This window comes from Nymphalis io, chromosome 21 (genome assembly GCF_905147045.1).
Source record: "Nymphalis io chromosome 21, ilAglIoxx1.1, whole genome shotgun sequence".
Taxonomy (NCBI): domain Eukaryota; kingdom Metazoa; phylum Arthropoda; class Insecta; order Lepidoptera; family Nymphalidae; genus Nymphalis; species Nymphalis io.
Window position 1 is genome coordinate 637,381 of NC_065908.1, and position 15,878 is coordinate 653,258.

Genomic DNA, 15,878 nt, shown 5'->3' on the forward strand with positions numbered 1-15,878 from the left:
CGATAAATAAGCCCGCAGGACACATCGTGTCACATTCCGAACGAAACGGTTTGGCGCATTCGTTTTTTTTATAAAATATATTTTTTAAAAAGATTTGCTAATATAGCGTCAGTTTTTTAAAGAATATTTTTTTTTAAATTAAAATTGTCTTTGTTAGTTCTGTGCGATATATGAAGCATTTGTTTTTAAAATAATAACGATGGCCGGTTTAATTTCCCGCGTTATTTTTATTCTGTGCTGTTTTGTTTTGAGTGAACAACAAAATATTTTGAAGAAAGAAGCATATCAGACAGTAGTGAGTTTTTTCCTATTTATTTTAAAAGAAGCAATAAAATATCTTTTATTTCCTTCAAATAAATTTTATAACAGTGCAAACTTAATTATTTTTTATTTATTTAAATTATTTTTAATTACATATTTAATTCAGGGTATTTAAACTTGACTTTATCTGGCAACGTATTTTTGTTACTAAAGTAATTTTATTAAATGAATATAATATATAAACAAGATAGAAATACTAACTAATATTATGTATAACACAAACTTACTCAGTGTATTAAATACTATTATTTTAAGTACATACCAAATGGTTTATTGAGCACTTTTATAATTATGATAATAAAACACACCCAAGTTGATTCTGATAGTATTTTCAAAGGTAAAATTATATTGTAAACAAGAAAGAGATTTTAGTCTAATGTTCTAGTGGTAAATAAGATAAAAAATATTGAAGCTGATTACAGAAGAGCTGCTACGCCAGTATCTTTACTTCTGAGTAATTCGGAGTTTAACACATTGCTTCTTCTATTTCTATTTAAGTATTCATGACTTTGTTTTTTAAATAAATATGTTCAAGTAAATTAAAGAAAACAAAGATTATAATTATAGCATTGAAAGAAATCATATCTTAAAAACAACAGGACGTAGGATAGTAAAGTTTAGGGTTTCTGGTGCAGAAATTCTACTAACAAATTGTCACTTTATCACAATCGAATCGAAGCGTGATCGTTTTCGTTTATCCGTTTTCCTGTTCTTTAATTTAATTATCGACTATTGGCATAAATTATAAGTCTGGTATTCACACAATGGTATATGCTAACATCATATCGGTTCGGTTCCGATCCGAATAAATATAGAATAGTCAAAGTTGGTTTGGAACTGAACCGGAAAAGTATCGTAATCGTTATAGATTAGTGGTATTGCCCTTTATGCCCGTGCTACGAGCCACGGGGGAGCAGCAACATTCAACGCGGGTGTACCGTGTAACCGCGCGGAGTAACTAGGAAACGAATAAATAATAAAGTAATCTTACATTTACGGAATCCTACGTTTCAAATCTACGTATTATTTTTACCATCGTGTCTTTGATATAATAATAATAATGACCTCCAGACTGATTTCGGCCACTCCAGTCCACTTGATGGTTAGTGGTAGTGGAGTCCAAACGCGATGACGGCCACTATAGTCGGGAAGAATTTTCTGCACTAGCCGCACCCAGGTTGTAAGAGGAAGGGAACACGTGTGCTGGTAAAGAATTCCATTTTTTTAGTGGTGCGAAAACAAAGAAAAGAGTTGCCAAATTTCTTCATGCGCGATGGAATTGATATCACAGTTAGGCGGTGACATCGAGAGCCAGCTCGTGTAGACTTATGAAGGAAGGGGGAAGTAGGAATTAGAGAGAATAATTCCTCAGAGCACTCGCCGTGATACAGTCGATAGAAAGCGCTCAGCGCTGCTATCCCTCGACGCAATTGCAAAGGCTCGAGGGTGCCAGCTACCTTTACGTCGCCAATAATGCGAATCGCACGTCGTTTAGCTGAGTCTTCCCAAAGGTGCGACCAATCTTCAACGCAAGACCGCAACTGCGTTTTGTATAACAGGAGCAATTGCTGTGGTGTGAAAAAACGCCGCACTTTATTCAGAACCCCGAGTTTCCGTGATGCTATTTTCATAACAGAATCGATATAATCCCTTGGGTTGAGGTCGCATCGAACGTCGATTCCCAGCATGGCAATTTTGCTTTGTATCATCAGTGTAATGCCACAGAGGGAAGAAAAAGGGGAAAATGGCGTCTTTTTCGCAGTGAAACCTGTGTTTTCTTGGCGTTGACCAAGATTCAACAAGATTATCAGAACCCCATTGAGCGATGAGTTGTAACGTCCCATGGAGCTCAATAACAAGATCCCTCCGTCTCTCTTCAAGTTCTGCACGCCCGGCCACTGCGCGTTCATGATATACTCCATGCACTGTACTATCGTCTGCATAGCAATGTATGTTCCCAAGAGAGAGCATATCATTGATATGCAAAAGAAAGTGTGTGGGAGATGGCACAAATCCCTGGGGGACCCCAGCATTCACTACATAGAATTGTGAAGCGCAACCATCCACTAAAACACGAAGGCTACGTTTGTGTAGGAAACTGGCAATCCAGGTGCAAAGCTGAGCAGGCAAACCATATGCCTATAGCTTGGAGAGAAGACTTCTGTGTCAGACTCTATCGAAAGCCTTGGAGATATCGAGGCTGACAGCCAACGATTTCAACAAGCGTGTTGTTTATAGCTTCACCCCAGAGGTTAGTTACGTACGCTAGAAGATCATTAATAAGATATTGATCTTCTTGGTATTGGATCAGTTGGTTCTTTAAGATCCGTTCCATCGCCTTACTAGCACTAAAGTACTAGGTGATAGCTATTGACCGATAGTTTGCCGGGTCAGACCGATCCCCCTTTATGGACATTAGTCTCTCTCCAAGCCTCCGGCACACATCCTGTAGAGAAAGAAAGCTGGAACAAGCTGTTATCACGGAAGACAGCTCCGCTGCACACTTCTTCAATACTATAGCTGGTATTCCATTGGGACCGCTATCTTTCCGCAAATCAAGTGATTGCAACTCTGCACGCATATCACGCTGCGTGATTTTAATGTCAGGCATTGTGTGGCCACACGGAGGTATAGTTGGTGGTAGCACACTACAATCATCGATCACGGAGTTATCCGAATAGAGTTTTGCCAGAAGATCAGCTTTCTCCTGCGAACTGCGAGCAAGTGATCCGTCCGGACCCCTGACCGGTGGCAGCGAAGGTTGGCAGAAATTGTTTTGCATGGACTCAGTCAGACGCCAAAAGCTACGGGAGCTCGTAGGATGCGACACAAGGTCACGGCCAATCTGCACAATGCGCTGTGCTTTCGCTCTTGCATAAGCCTTCTTATAGGACTTGGGAGATTTCAAGTTAAATCTTTTAAATATATAAAATATATATACTATTAAATTGACATTTAGAATATGAATGCGGTTTTATTAATTAATATGCGAAAGATCTTTAATCTAAAACATAACATTTTCGACTATCGAAATCTATAAACACATATCTATAAACATTTCGAATATCTATAAACACACCGACGACTATAAAAAAATTAAATTAGTATCAACGAGACGAGCGGCTTAGCCCAGTCATGGGTTAAATTTATTAAAATTTATTAAAATTTACATCTGACCTTTTGATATGCTTATTATAATAATGACACAGACACCTTATAAAGCTTCTATATAGAATAAAGATTTTTGACTTTGACTTTTACGAGTGACAATATCGGTTACCACCGAGTCCAAGTCCAGATAATACCAATATGTAAAACTAATTTGCTTGTTAATATGATTTCCGAAAAATAAACTAGTTTTTATTATTATATTTAAAAACATTTGTTTGTTATTCGATAACGATAAAGTTTATTTCTATTTAAGTTTATTCTGTGTACAAAATCTGACCTTGTTATTGCTATAAATATAGGTAAAAATACTGGTAATGGTATTCGTGATTGTTGTCTGTTGAATTTTACAAATCTTGATAGATATTTTCGTGTATTTACAGTAACAGTAACAGACCGTGATTGTCCCACAGGGATAAGCCCACCATCCTTTCCTTTTTTTAAGGATAAGGATTGGAACTTAATTCACCACGCTGTAACACATGAAATGAAAATTCAGTGGTGCTTGCCCAGTTTAAACCCACGATAATCGGTTAAGATTAACGCGTTCTAACCACTGGTCCGCCTCGGCTTTGGATACCTGACTCTTCATGTACTTGTAGTTACCAAATTGATATGTTTCCCTAGTCTTGTCTGGTGACGTAACTATTACATTTTATGCTTTTTTAATAATATATTAAGTATATTTCTCATAGAGACATTACGCGCTAGTGACATATTTATTTCTTTTTATGTGTATTATATCAATTATTTGACTGCCTCGTTGGTCTAGTGGCTTGATATAAGGCCGCAGACCCGGAGGTCCTGGGTTCAATCCCCAGGTCGGGCCAATAAAAAGTTACTGGGTTTTTCTATCAGAAAATTCTCAGTAGCAGCCCGGAGTCTGGAAGTTGGAAGTGTGTACACTCCCGTGCCTCGGAAAGCACGTAAAGACGTTGGTCCTGCGCCTGAACTCTTTCCGGTCGTGTCGGATGCTGTCGCATCGGATTATGAGAGTTAGGGAAAAGAGAGTGTACCTGTGTTTGCGCACACACTTGTGCACTATAATATCTCCTGCGTAGTTGGCTAATCTCTCTTGAGATTGGCCGCCGTGGCCGAAATCGGTCTGGAGGACATTATTATTATTATAAAGTAGGGGTCAACCCTAAAAAACAATTTTTTTACAGAATTTGTTTTTTACGTTCTACGTATTAACATTAATTTTTCAATAATATAACCAAATCTTCTTTTAAGCTTAGGTTAATTTTAATTATTATATTCAATATTTGACGGTGATACATGGAAAATGATCAAATTCGTACATATAAATAACAAATTAGCATAATTTATAACTTTAGCTATGTTAAAATATATAGGAAAAACTGGTATATATGATCAATTAAAATGGCAAAATAAATCGTTTTTCCAAATCATATTATTTTTATTTTAAAATGGTAAAATAATTTAGAAGCTATTATATCTCCTTAATTATTAATTTGAATGATATAGTGTAAATGACCCTCAAGGTAACTAATATCATTTTCTGGATAAGGACAAATTATGAATTCGAGAAAATGGCTTCGCAAATGACCTTGTCATTTGTTATTGTGAGTGAACCATAGAAGATGGACACATACGGACATAGATATCGCGCACTTTTCTTTAGGCATTTTCAGGTCCTACAATTTTCTGGTACATTGTTTTGATGTACTCTTAAGGTTTAGTCAGCGTTGTGTCATGTAAGCGTACGAAAACTGTTTTTTGAACAAAACACCAACATTTGGAGCTTATTCCACATTACTCAAATGCGGGTCGTTGGATACACATGTAACATAATTTCATTGTAATTTGATACATGCAGGTTTCCTCATGATATAAACTTCACAGTCGAACACGAGATGAATTATAAGCAATGAAATTAACGCATATGAAAATTCATATACATACATAGTTGTTGGCGTTTGTGATGTAGCAGATAAGTTGCAGGAAAGCCGTCTGCATTGGTTTGGCCACATTAGCCACAGACCGCCAGACTATGGCGGAAACCGATGTCTGGACTTTGTTGTCGATGGCCCTAGATCCGCGGCAGGCCCAAGAAGCGCTAGCTCGATGTCGTGAGGGACAACATGAGAGAGCAGGATCTTACTAAGGATGATGCTTAGATTAGATCTTAGATCGGGCAAAGTGGAGGAATAGATGCAGGATAGCGGACTCTGGCGTTACTAGGCCGGGAAAACGTTAGGCAGAAGAAGAAAAAGTAGACATCGGACACGGTTCATGCGTGGTAACAACTTAAATCTTTTAGCCGATAGGTTTATGGATTTTATACAATAATACATTCATATAATTTCAATTGAAACGACCTGGAGCCGATAGTTTAATTCGTGTGCAATGATCTTGACCAGAACCTAAATCAGTGGGGCTATTCTATAAGAACAAACTCAGAAAGTGATATGCGAAATTGACCATAATAATTACAACATTTCAAGATAACACGCATCAAAAAAGTATAACACGGTTCGGTTGTCAACATTTCACGCGTAAATAATGAAGTGAGTTATTACAGAATCGCTCTAAAGAACTCTAAATATTTTATGTGCATACATAATTATAGTAATCGAAAGACTAGATCATAATACAATATATTTCAACTAAGGAAATGATAACTTCACTAAAAAACATACAAGGTCGATGCAAATGAAACAAACTCGTTCCAAATATACATATGTATATTAATACCGGCTATGTGTATTTTTATCGTTTCTTTCGAATATATTGTTTATAATATTGTATTGTGCGATGCTCGACGAATGATGATGATGTAGGAAATAAGAGCTGATCTGAATGCGAAACTGCGCACAAAATAATAGGACGTGACGTTAATTTTAAATATTTGCTGTTTTTTTTTATAAACGAGAAACTCTCTAGAGTAACTTGAAGAGAGATTTCATTGTTTTCACTTGATAGTGCTTCGTGCAAGCCCGTCTGGGTTACTCGCTCACCTTTTCAGATATTCTATTCACTTATCAGATTTTCAACCGTTTATTTGAAATATTTAATATTATTGCGTTCTGGTTTGAGGGGTGATCCAGTACAGACACAAGGGACACTAAATCTTAGTTCCCATTGTTAGTGGCATATTGGCAATGTAAGTAATGGTAAATATTTCTTACATCGCCAATGTCTATAGACGGTAGTGACTACTTACCGTCAGGTGGCCATTTAGCCGGCCGGCTAAAGTATAAGTCAAAGACAAAAATCTTTATTCAATATAGAAGCGTTACACTTACTTATTGATTGTCATAAGTCTACCATAAAATAACTTTGTAAGATAAACTATCTTAACGGTATGGTGGTTAGCCTTGGTGTCACAATGCGGTCCTGGATTCGTATCTCGAATCGGTTTTATGAACGGAAATGGGATTTTTTTTATAATAAATTCCTAATAACGGTAGGAGAATTAGGAAATTGGCAATGTTAGACTCCCGTGCTTCGGAAAACACGCTCTCTCAGATCGTGTTTATGAGGGTGAGAGAAATTATAATAGACGTGGGTTTGTATGTACCCTTTTGGACGCATCAAAAGTACCGTGTAGTACGAAGAAGCTAATAAATAGTGTGTAATAATTTAATAAGTATAATCAAATAACAAACAATAATAACAAGAAAAGTACTATTAAAAAAATAGCTATGATTTAATGTTTTCTATTGAAATAAAAATCCACATGTAGAAGTCAAGTTCATAGCTCTTTTATATACAAACGTGACCAGAATGGCACGCTCCCTTTGTTTACGCCGTTGTAATTATTGTAATCACGCTATAATTTAATATGACGATTTTATCAATTGATGTCTAATTGACTTTTAATTAGTTTCTATAGAGCCGACATATCAATTATATGACAAAAAAAAAACAACACATTGTGTATTCTCTATTCAAACAATTTCGAATTGACGAGTTATCATTGGTCATCTGGAATATTCTATGACATTCACTATGGTTTCGCGAAAAATGGCGTTGTGAATGTCAGCGAAGTTATCGGAATTTCGAAAGTAAAAATAAAGTGGATATAATTAGTTAAGTGGAATAGTGCTGTATTATAAATTAAGATATATAAATCAAAAATTTTTTGCAGAGCTTCTCTGTAATCGCTTGGAATATGGAAAACTAAGGTTTCTATATATTTACTCTTTTTTAGAATGGTATATGAATTTATTTATATATGTATATATGATGAATTTATTTCGACAAAAACTATTTTAAACCTCCGCATCGATAACGATTATAAATAAATCGTAATATAAATAAAAAGTATAAGATTTCTAATATATATTTAGTATCTTATATATTAAATGGATACTGGTATATATGTTTGTAATTAATGACTATTTGTCAGATCGCCAACACCACAACAACAGGTTTATATACTATCCAATTTGTTGCAAGGCTAGATGGAGCGACAGCACATCATTTTCTATACATATTGTTTGTTATTATATTGTTGTGTTCCGGTTTGAAGGGTGAGTGAGCCAGTGTAATTACAGGCACAAGGGACATAAAATCTTAGTTCCCAAGGTTGGTGGCGCATTGGCTATAAGCGATGGTTGACATTTCTTACAATGCCAATGTCTAATGGCGTTTGGTGACCACTTACCATCAGGTGGCCCATATGCTCGTCCACCTTCCTATTCTATAAAAAAAAAATACAGTTAAACGATTGCTAAGACAATTGGTGTACATCAATAACTGGCTGACTAATTGACACATCAAGGCATAGCCAAAACTATTGGGGCTAGCACCGTGAAATTTTGCATACGAGTTCTTTTTACACAGTCGGTTAGCACTAACGATTATTGAAAATTTTAACTCATACAGTGATAATGGGGATGAGAGTTTGTATGAAAATCCTTCATTTTTGAAACAAGTGCCGTGATAATTGGTACTTAGCACTGGCACATTGGCACATTATGTACTGTTCGCTGGTCTTAATTAGAAGGAATATTTAAATAATATAATTTTAGAGACGAAATTAGGAATTTCTTTTACAGGAACATTATAATTAATAAATCCAACAACAGAATATATTCAGGACACTTGTTCAATCTAAATGATCCAGGGACACGTCATTCTGTTAAATTTATTAGTTTTTAAGGTTTAAGTAAATAATTCATTAGAGTTTTGCTTAAATTGATTGAAATATGACGATGTCTATTAAAGATGTCGAAAATATCAATACTAACTGGAAGTATTATTGGCGGGCGTAGCGTAAACCTATAATAAAGGTCGTGATACAGAACGGATATTTAGTATTACCGAAAATGAATATCGCTACGTAATATAGCTAACAGCCATCATTAAATATTAAACAATCAATAAAAAGTTAAAAGCTTAGCGGTAAAATATATGATAAGTGGGTGGTCCGTACCCAGACGGTTAGTTACACAAAATCCACCACCAAATATTGCGCTAGTATAATTTAAATCGTATAAACGACATATAGAATCTATTTTCTATTTCGTACAAACTTTTGTAGTCAGTTAATATTAAATTTCATCAATCTGCTTTATATGAAATAGCCGGAAACAGTAAATTATGCAAAACGCACATATTCTAAATAGTCTATGATGTTATCAGTACCGTGATAGCAATCTATGGGATTCATTAGGCGATATATTATTTTGGGACCGTAACATAAAGAGTTTAAATTACCCATATAATATTTTATAGAATACATTAAATTCGTTCATTGTATGAACATAACAATTTCGTTATTAAATTCCAGCAAATTACGTTTAAATTATAACGCTATTGTAATCTCAGTAGCAGCCCGGAGTGAAACGCACGTAAAGCCACCTGCGCCTCTCTTTCCGGTTGTGTCGGATTGCCGTCCCATCGGATTATGAGAGTTAGGGAATAGAGAGTGCCGCTCACACTTGTGCACTATAATATGCCCTGCGGAGTTGGCTAATCTCTTGAAGTTGACCACTGTGAAAGGTTGACCGCTGAAATCGGTCTGGAGGACCTTATTATATATCATAATATACATCCGACACAGCTGTCACTCCGGTAAAACTGTCGGTCCCACCTTATGTGAACCCATTGGAAGGCTCATCATTAGGTATTAAACTTATAAATAATAAAAAAATACGGAACCCCGGAAACATTTACGTACCTGCACGTACTGTAACGCGTGGCAAAAACAATTTCCTTATTACAAATAGTAGTAATTCATCACGTATAAATTTGTCCTGATTCATATTCAACGAACAGATCGACAAACAAAAGGATATTATAACAATTATGCATTTGGCGTGGAATTCAGATGACAATGATTCAAGATTGATAACGAAAATATATTCCGGTTTATTTATCATCTTTTATTTACATACACTATGTAACAAACCTTGCTTCAAAACCAAACAGTGGACACACATTTAGTCATCGTGACCATACATCTACTACTCCTTGGTGGTAAGCTCTTGTGCTCTTGCCAAACAGCAATACTTGTGTTCCGGATGCAATGGTGACTGAGCCAGTTAAACTACAGGCATAAGGGTAACATCTTAGTTACCAAGGTGCTTTGGTGATATAAGGAATGGTGATTAATATTTCGGCGGGCAACCACAAGGGGGCTCCTTCTGGTTAGTTGCTTTATTATATTTAAAAAATAAAAACAAAAATACAGTGTAACACATCAAATTTTAGTTTTACTCAGTGGTATTTTTAAAGGCTTTAAATTTTTTTTTCCTTTCAAATTTGTTGATTCCGGTTCCGCCTGTATAATAGATTAAAATTAATTTAAAACGACATATTTTCACATTTTGTATATTAAACGTAACGTACGTCGTCGCATACTAGAAAAAAATACCTGTAAAAATAGTACAGGTATGTTTAACTTCTAAAACGACAATAGAAAACATTCATATATGTTTATCCATCTCTTATTTCTTCTTTGTTGAAAGTATTTTTTAAATAAAATGAATAACTTCGGAATTAACTTCCTATAGCCTTAATACTTTACCTCTTTATAATAATAATTATTATTATTATTAAATAACGTTATTGCACACTCACAGGGAAAAAAAACAAATACAAGTAAAAAATAAGAATAAAAACAAAAGCTTAAGAATAGTCATGCTATATAAACATAATTGCGGACTGTAATAATATAAGATTTATACGATTAAATTCAACGTCGAACTACAAACTAGACGCTTAGTTATAATGAGAATAACAAATACCTTGCCCCAAAAAGCATTTTTGACTTTATGGGGTCTGAAATTGGTGTTAAAAATTTTTTTATATATTCTGTCTAATCAAAAATATTGATAAGACATGATCTATTTAAGGTATTTTTGAGGGTTTTTTAGCGTCGTAATTTTTTCGTTTCAGTCGCAGCTCATAATATCAGCCGGATATCCGGTGGAGAAGCACCGTGTAACTACAACGGACGGTTATATCCTGCAATTGCACAGGATACCGGCTGGTAAGAGGACAGCAAGGAAGGCATCCAGCGCTAAGGGCAAAAAGGCCGTACTAATTTGCCATGGAATTCTCGGGAGTAGTAGTGACTTCGTTATTATGGGACCTGAGAAGAGTTTAGGTAAAACCATTAGTAAATAAATAGCATTCCGTAAATATGACGCTGCTTCCTAGGCAAAGGGCTCTTCTATTCTTAACAATAAGTCTTTGAGTTTATTTCACCGCGCTGCTTTTCATGGGCAGAATTCACCAGCCATATTACTCATGATGTTTTTGTTGACCACAAAGTACTAGATGAATGTTAAATACATAATCACATTAAAACTCAATGATTAAGAACCAAGCAAGCTATCCACTGAATCATGAGCTCCAAAATGTTTAGTATTATACTTAAATGTATTTAAAAGTGAACTTATATGGTGCTATTTATTCCATTTAAAAATTCCGTTTCTCAGCGTACAGTTTAGCGGACGATGGCTACGATGTTTGGCTAACAAATCTCCGAGGCAACATTTACACATCTCACCAAAACTACACGAGAAATAACCCAAAATTTTGGGAATACAGGTGAGGGAAACGCTTGTCAGTCGATTATAAATATAATCATCTTGTTCTTTAGTATTTTTTTTACATAATACAAGTAGAATGTTGTTTACCAGCAGATAGTATTCTTACCATACCGCCAATAATATAACATTATTGGCGGTATGGCTTTTTGAAAATGCTAACCTAGTTTAGGTGGGTACCATTAACCGATCACTCTACCGCCAAATAGCAATACTCTGATTTGAAGGTAAGGTATTCGATTTGAGTAAGCCAGCGTAATTAAAGGCACAAAAGGCGTAACATTTTTGTTTTTATGGTTAGCGGCTCGTTGACGATGTAAAAAATGGTATTCCTCACAATGTCAATGTCTATTGGAGGTGGTGACCATTAACTATCGATTGGCCCATTCGCTTGTCTATCTGTATTAAATGAAGAAAGAAAATATATATAAAAAATGATTGTCTTGTTATCTAGAACCTCAAACCTTATATTTTAATTTATATTGGAGCGGAATTAAAATTACAAATATAGATATGAATTCAAAAAAATACTGCATTACTTTGTCTCTTTTTCTTTCAAATGTCAAATCAATAATGACCGAATGAAACAGCCGCTAAACAACGTAAGTAATGCCATTAATTCGGTTGCAGTTTTCACGAACATGGTAAATACGACTTACCAGCGTCCATTGATAAAGTGCTCAGCGTCACTGGTCTGTCCAAGATCCTGTACATCGGTTACTCGATGGGGGGCGCGAGTTTCTTTGTGATGGCGTCAGAACGGCCGGAGTACAATGATAAAGTTATATCTTTCCTCGCACTCGCACCAGCCGTTTACTTACCTAACATAAAACCAATTGCTGAATTTCTTTTAAAGGATTTAAATATACTTGTAAGTTCTTTGCAGTATTTCTTATTAAATCAATAATAATACTTTATTTATTTATTGTATACTCTTAAGTACACTACAGAAAAATAGAAGTGTCGTACTTAAATGCGATCTTATCTCTTATCCAAAATTATGTGCTTGCTACACAAACGCATATTCATATATGTATATTCGCGTGTTACCGCATTCATACCTTTTTTATGATCTTTCCCGAAGTTTAAACAAAGATACGCCTGTCATGGTCACGAGTTATTTCAGGTAGTACAACTATTTCAATGTTTAAATATTAAATTTAATTCTTTTTCAATTTGAAAGCATTGTAGACTTGTTATTAAAAACCATTTCGCGTTAAAACTTGTTACCCCTATGTGATAATATTATAATAAAATAATAAGAATAAAATAAAATGTTTTAAAAAACGCCAACTCTATATATTAAAAGTTGAGAATCTATATATACAGCCACAAAGCAAACGTTAATGCGATTCAGAAAAACGTGTTCCAATAAAAAAATATTTAAGGTTTTATAAATATTTATATTATTTTAATATATTAGCTGATTTTAAAGTTATGCATGAAAAATCCGAACTACTACATTTAATTTAATATACATCTCATAAAATAATTTAGGATCAATTTCGAGCCCAAGGGATACATTCTGTCAGCATTCAGCGAAATGTCCTAGATATGTTTATCAAGAGCGTATGCTACTCGAAGAAGCCAGAAAATAACATATGTATGAGAATAATCTATATGGTTATTGGAAATGATGAGGAACAATATGATAAGGTATTTGACCAATATAATCAAACTTGAAAAAAAAAACAAGTAACTTAAAAAAATAATAAGCTTTTTTAATCCTTGTATTTAGAATCAGTAATGTCATAAATTTAAGGTGCCGAATGGAGAATATTTTAACAAATAAACCATTCAACCAACAATAAATATGATGCCTTGTGAATTTTAGAAAAACTCATGACAAACACTTAAATTTCAAAAAATCAAGAACCTTCAAAAATAAAGATCTTTGGATCAGAAATGTTGCACGCAATCAAAAACAAGTTAAGCACACAACAAAAAATATTAATTTTACTAAAACACTATTTATTTATGGGGATTTAGAGTTGCCATTTAAAAATTACGGCATTTTACTTCATCCTCCGTCTTTAACATCGAACGTTTTTCTTTTTCGCAGGACATAACCGCACTATTTTTGGCAAGATTTCAGCCAGCTTCATTTCGTCAACTTGAACATTTTGGGAAAGTCGCTATGACAGGTAAATAATGTAATGTTAGGTTTTAATTAAAAGCGTTTACCATATGTTTACCGATTCTTTTTTTTATGTTATATGTAGGTTTACCGGCAAATAGGCCAACTGATGTTAAGTCACCACCGCCCATGGACACTGGCCATTTAAGAAATATTAAACATTCCTTACATCGCCAATGCGCCACCGATCTTGGGAACGAAGATGTTATGTTGTCCCTTATGCCTGTAGTTACACTGGTTTACCCTTTAATCCGGAAATCAACAATACTAAGTATTGCTGTTTCGCGGTAGAATATCTGATGAGTGGGTGGTACCTACCCAGACGGACTTGCACAAAGCCCTACCACCAAGTAAAATGACCTGTTACAATGAGAATGTGTTTACGAAAAAAGATTTAAGTAATGATTTATTTAGAAGACTTTTTATTTTGGTTTTATATGCTATTTAAGATATAATTCGATTCGATATAAGTCGAGATGGCCCAGTGGTACGAACGCGTGAATCTTAACCGATGAACGTGGGTTCGAACCCGGGCAAGCACCTCATCATGTGCTTAATTTCTGTTTATAATTCATCTCGTGCTTTTCGGTGAACGAAAACATCGTGAGGAAACCTGCATGTCTAATTTCATCGAAATTCTGCCACATGTGTATTCTACCAACCCGCATTGGAGCAGCGTGGTGGAATAAGCTCCAAACCTTCTCCTCAAACAGGGAGAGGAGGCCTTAGCCCAGCAGTGGGACATTAACAGGCTGTTACTTAAGATATAATTAATAGTACTTATTTATTACTTGGACGCTCTTTTAAGTATAATTAAAATAACCAGTGATTTCGATAAACGCACTATGAGTTGTTCAATCGTGTTCACAGTTTTAGGATTGTTACTTCAACATTTATGGATAAAAATACTAACTAAGGGATATTCGTAGATGTGTTTACTTCATGGGAAGACGGTTTATGGGGTAGCGTGAAACCATACAACTTCTCGAACGTACGGGTACCAGTCACATTGCTTTATGGTGAAAATGATCAACTGACGGAGAAATCGGTATGTATATATTTTTTTTAACAATTAATAGGCCAGCGTTTGACCGTTGACTTGCCTGATGTTAAGCATCGACACGGTCTAAGATGTAGCACGCTTGCCTATAAGAAACATGTTTACTCTGGATTTGAAGACACCGACATTGTGCCTATCGGGAAATACGGATATTTGTATTAGATACATACATAATCTTATCAATGAGCCGAGGTGCACTTTCTATTCCCTAACTCTCATAATCCGATGGGACGGCAGTCCGAAACGACTGGAAAGAGTTCAGGTGCAAGGTATAATATTATTAAAAATAGATAGCAAACATCGCCTAAGTTGAAAGTGTAACCAATCCGTATACGTCACATTGCTGGACAACATTCTTTTCCTGTTTAAGGGAAAAATTTGAAGCCTATGCCATCATGCTGCTCATGGTGGAATATACATACATGAGCCAAATTAAAATCCGACCCAAACTAATATCCTCGCGACGTTGCTACACTTTCGAACACCACGTGAATTATAAACATAAATCTTCTTTGGAATCCCATTTACTTAGTTACAAGTAAAACAAAAATATGTTCATTTACAGCAAATTCTCCGCCTAGCTGCAGAGTTAAACGCTACAGGGGTGCTGGATGACGTTCGACCAGCTAGTTCCTGGCCCAAGTTTAATCATCTTGACTTTATCTTCGCATATGACATTGACTCTATTTTTATTAAGCCTTTCCTCACGACAATTACATCATTGTTTAATAAATATGGATAGACAGTATCTATTGAACTATCAATTGTAGAGTTTAAGAGTAAATTATAATATATATAAGCTATAATAAGACTCAAAAAGGGCTGTGTGTATAGTAAATATTAAAATATGGCTTTATTATTTCATATAGATTAATACTTTGTATATAATAAACACAAAAAACGTCATATATATCTTTTTCTTATTTAATTTGTATTTTTTTAAATTATTTTATTTTAAAATGACTTAAATTATATTTAAGTCATTTTTTATAATTCAATTTCAATACCTGATGACAAATAGTCACCACCAACCATAGCCATAAGTACCTTTAGGAATATGATCTAATCCTTCATGCATTGGCTTAAAGTTAATACGGTATGCCGTAATAATAGTGTAGCATTAGAATAATAAAGAGTTGTTGGTATTCATCCAGGTGAACTTGCC

General features: G+C 34.9%; 2 protein-coding genes across 6 annotated transcripts in view; one reads left to right on the top strand and one right to left on the bottom strand.

Moving 5' to 3' along the window:
- LOC126776713 (protein cramped) overlaps positions 1 to 15,878 on the bottom strand; it is a 38,265-nt gene that overhangs the window by 20,888 nt on the left and 1,499 nt on the right. The gene's annotated exons all lie outside the window — the stretch shown is intronic.
- On the top strand, positions 53 to 15,485 carry LOC126776720 (lipase 1-like). 2 transcript variants are annotated; one of them, XM_050499410.1, is made up of 8 exons: positions 53 to 295; positions 10,861 to 11,071; positions 11,406 to 11,517; positions 12,147 to 12,387; positions 13,014 to 13,172; positions 13,579 to 13,660; positions 14,583 to 14,701; positions 15,279 to 15,485. In XM_050499410.1, the coding sequence occupies exons 1-8, from the start codon at positions 200 to 202 to the stop codon at positions 15,453 to 15,455; spliced, it is 1,197 nt and encodes a 398-aa protein (XP_050355367.1). In that variant the 5' UTR covers positions 53 to 199; the 3' UTR covers positions 15,456 to 15,485. The 2 variants fall into 2 exon arrangements, with proteins under 2 accessions (XP_050355367.1, XP_050355368.1); XM_050499411.1 differs by lacking the exon at positions 15,279 to 15,485 and having other exon boundaries at positions 14,524 to 14,651.